This window comes from Lotus japonicus, chromosome 1 (genome assembly GCF_012489685.1).
Source record: "Lotus japonicus ecotype B-129 chromosome 1, LjGifu_v1.2".
NCBI lineage: Eukaryota > Viridiplantae > Streptophyta > Magnoliopsida > Fabales > Fabaceae > Lotus > Lotus japonicus.
Genome location: NC_080041.1, coordinates 72,537,072 through 72,539,974, shown reverse-complemented (window position 1 = coordinate 72,539,974; position 2,903 = coordinate 72,537,072). Strand labels below are relative to the sequence as shown.

Genomic DNA, 2,903 nt, shown 5'->3' with positions numbered 1-2,903 from the left:
AAAAGAACAAGGTTTTGTTTTTGAAAAAAAGAATGGTAATAGTTTTATAACGGTTAATAATCTCCACTAACTAATGCTCCAAAGTCCAACCTCCTCTTCAGTTCTATGAAAGCTTCCTCAACCATGAACCATCCCACCACCATGAAAGATTTAAATGATCTTGAATGGTGATGAACCATTTAAATACAACGTAACCCAGCAAAACCAGGTGCAGTGCCTTATGCCCAACTTTTTGGTAAGATCAGCATATTCACTTGACTCTCCAATCCAACCTCATAGTATTCACTGCCGTAGAGACTAATCCTTCACCACGAGCACTCACATTAAGCCTCTATTACCACCAGTACTCGCATTAAGCCTCTACTTCCACCAAGACTGAGATTTAAACCACTGACTTTATGATTAAAAGACGAGTTGAGCCAGCACACCTTGTAATTACACTGTACTCCTTTTAGTCCATCATACAATGTAACTTTCTTAAGAATATCAAGGGGTTAAAAACTCAATTGTAACTTGCAGCAATTGCACTACGTATACAGAAAGAAGCTACGCCACCTCAAACAATGATCTACGCAAACGATTGGATAAGCTTGTGCTGATGTGAAAACATCAATTATTTTCTTCAGCCGGCTTGCTTAAAGCAGAATTAAAAGTTAAACAATGCAACAATGAATGAGAAGCTGCACCAAAATTTTGCAGGGTAACTTGAATAATTAGAAAAGCACATTATCTGCTACATCATTTTCCATATCATTTTATAAACACATGTGGTAAATATGATAAGTATTTTGCAATAACTTGAATATGCTCAAGGACACCAAATTATATAGCATGTCTGAGGCTGTTTTTCTTGTTAGGACTTGTCTATGCAATAATTCTGCTCACTACCAAAAAGGCTAGATTCTAAATTCATTTCCCTGTCCCATTTTCATACAACATCCAAGGGCAAAACATAGCATAGTAACATCAAATAAGAGATTTTTCAGCTGTCACTAGTGACCTATGATTATATCAAACTCTTTCTTCATTTTCCTCCTTTCCTTCCAGGAAGCAGAGCTATCTGCATCACAGTGTGGAACTGCAAGTTGCGTCCAGTACTTGCAAGGAGCAGCCGAATCACACACATAACAGTAACACTGCATTTCATTAAAGACAGAGATTTCAGAGGCAATGTAAAGATGAATAAACATTAAAAAAAAAACAGTAAAGAGCTCAACTATAACAACTAGTACCATCATTACCATTTCACAGTAGCTCTGATGAGGTGTTGTCGTGAAGGGAAATTTAATACACAAATGCCTTGAATGAGGGTAATCCCTGCAAGCTACCTATAATAAAATTGTCACAAAGAAAATAAAAATTCTCAGCACAACTCAGAATAACAACCAATTTGAGTCCAAAACAAGCATGAAATTAAGCACTCATTCACTCATATAACAAGATAACTGAAACCTAACTGAATGAGTAATCATGATCTTACATTAAGTGCGTTGAGTTTAAAACAAGCATGAAATTAAGCACTCATTCATATCCCAATGCAACAACAAAGAAGCTAGAATTTGTCACGTTGAGTTTAACATAGATGGACAAGCAGGATTTTGACACATTGACTTCAACGTGGATCTATGTTTAGTTCAACAGGAATCCAAACAGACGCTAAATTCTCCTAATCTTATAACTAAACGCCAAATCCCGATTAAAATAATATATAAAAGATTGAACTATTTTAAGTGAATCCTCAACTTCATCCCCGAAAATCTAAGTGTCCAGACAATCAAATGTAGGTCAAGTTAGTCCCTACGGTTAGATAAAACGTTAGTCAAGTTAATTCCTAGACTAACCTGACCTGACCAGCATTCGACATTTGACACAATCAGTGACCGCGTATGTATGTTTTTCTTCTAATGACTAACTTGACTAACGCTTACAATCAATGAAGTAAATCATTCACTCCCTTTTTTTCAGCAACAAATCAAGTTCTACGGTTCTACCTAAACAGTTCAATTAAAAGAAACTTGTGTAAACTTACCTGCCCCTTTTCAGCAACAACAGAGATTTCAGCAGCATCATCATCGTTCCGGTGGTTGTTTGTTTCATCCAACGAGAGCTTGCACAGTTCAATAGACTCATAAGGATCAAACCCTAAGATGAAGCAATCCTCGGTTTCCTCGAAGCGTTTGGTGTCCTCTTTCTTCCTCACACAAACCACCGCTCTCACCGGTGACTCTTCCAGAAGAATCACTGCACTTTTCTTATCTACGTTTTCTTCCGCCATCGCTGTTTGGATTCCAAGAAAATGTGTGTGCTCAGTAAATAAATACCAGAGCTACTCCCAACGACACAAATTTTGAAATTCCCAATTAGATTATTTCCATTTGTTACCAAAAAAAAATTCCCAATTAGATGACCTTTCGTGTTCTCTCAATGCGGCGTCGTTTCGAGTGTAGCAGATAATGAGCTCAAATGTGTTTTTGTTGGGCCCAATACTGACATGGATACAATTTAAAAAGCCCCAAGAAATCATATCTTCTGTTAATTTTTTGGGTCAGTACTCATCTATCTGTCTTTTTTCCTTACCGGTTCGAGTCGGGAAAATCCACATCAACGAAGTAATTTTTATTCACAAAACTTGAACGTGAGATTTTATTTAAGATGAACTAAACATGTACCATTTGAACCAATTTTTTTTATCACTGTTCAATAATTTGAGTGTCTTGACCAAAATAAAATGCAAGCAACATTCATTCTAAAACTTTTTTACACTCTCTCATTTATTCATTGAAACTCATGTAGGATACACTAAAAAACATGAGACTCACTTCTAATTTGAGACCAACATAAATTTCAACCAATCGATTAGAAAATGTTGAAAATAGAGTGTTAAAAGTAAGTGTTAGAAAAAT

At 36.1% G+C, this 2,903-nt stretch overlaps 1 protein-coding gene across 1 annotated transcript; it reads right to left on the bottom strand.

Moving 5' to 3' along the window:
• Positions 1-681: 681 nt before the first annotated feature.
• On the bottom strand, positions 682-2,372 carry LOC130732022 (RPM1 interacting protein 13-like). Its single transcript, XM_057584154.1, has 3 exons — positions 2,030-2,372; positions 1,242-1,328; positions 682-1,136 (listed from the first exon to the last, which is right to left on the bottom strand). The coding sequence occupies exons 1-3, from the start codon at positions 2,273-2,275 to the stop codon at positions 993-995; spliced, it is 477 nt and encodes a 158-aa protein (XP_057440137.1). The 5' UTR covers positions 2,276-2,372; the 3' UTR covers positions 682-992.
• Between the last annotated feature and the right edge of the window lie 531 nt (positions 2,373-2,903).

What these genes read in the sequence shown, in the direction of transcription:
- LOC130732022 (XM_057584154.1), bottom strand. Translation starts at nt 2,275, where the DNA reads ATGGCGGAAGAAAACGTAGATAAGAAAAGTGCAGTGATTCTTCTGGAA. An exon ending in TTGTTGCTGAAAAGGGGCAG is followed by an intron (nt 1,329 to 2,029) that starts GTAAGTTTACAC and finishes ATTTTATTATAG; the next exon opens with GTAGCTTGCAGGGATTACCC. An exon ending in ATCAGAGCTACTGTGAAATG is followed by an intron (nt 1,137 to 1,241) that starts GTAATGATGGTA and finishes AATGAAATGCAG; the next exon opens with TGTTACTGTTATGTGTGTGA.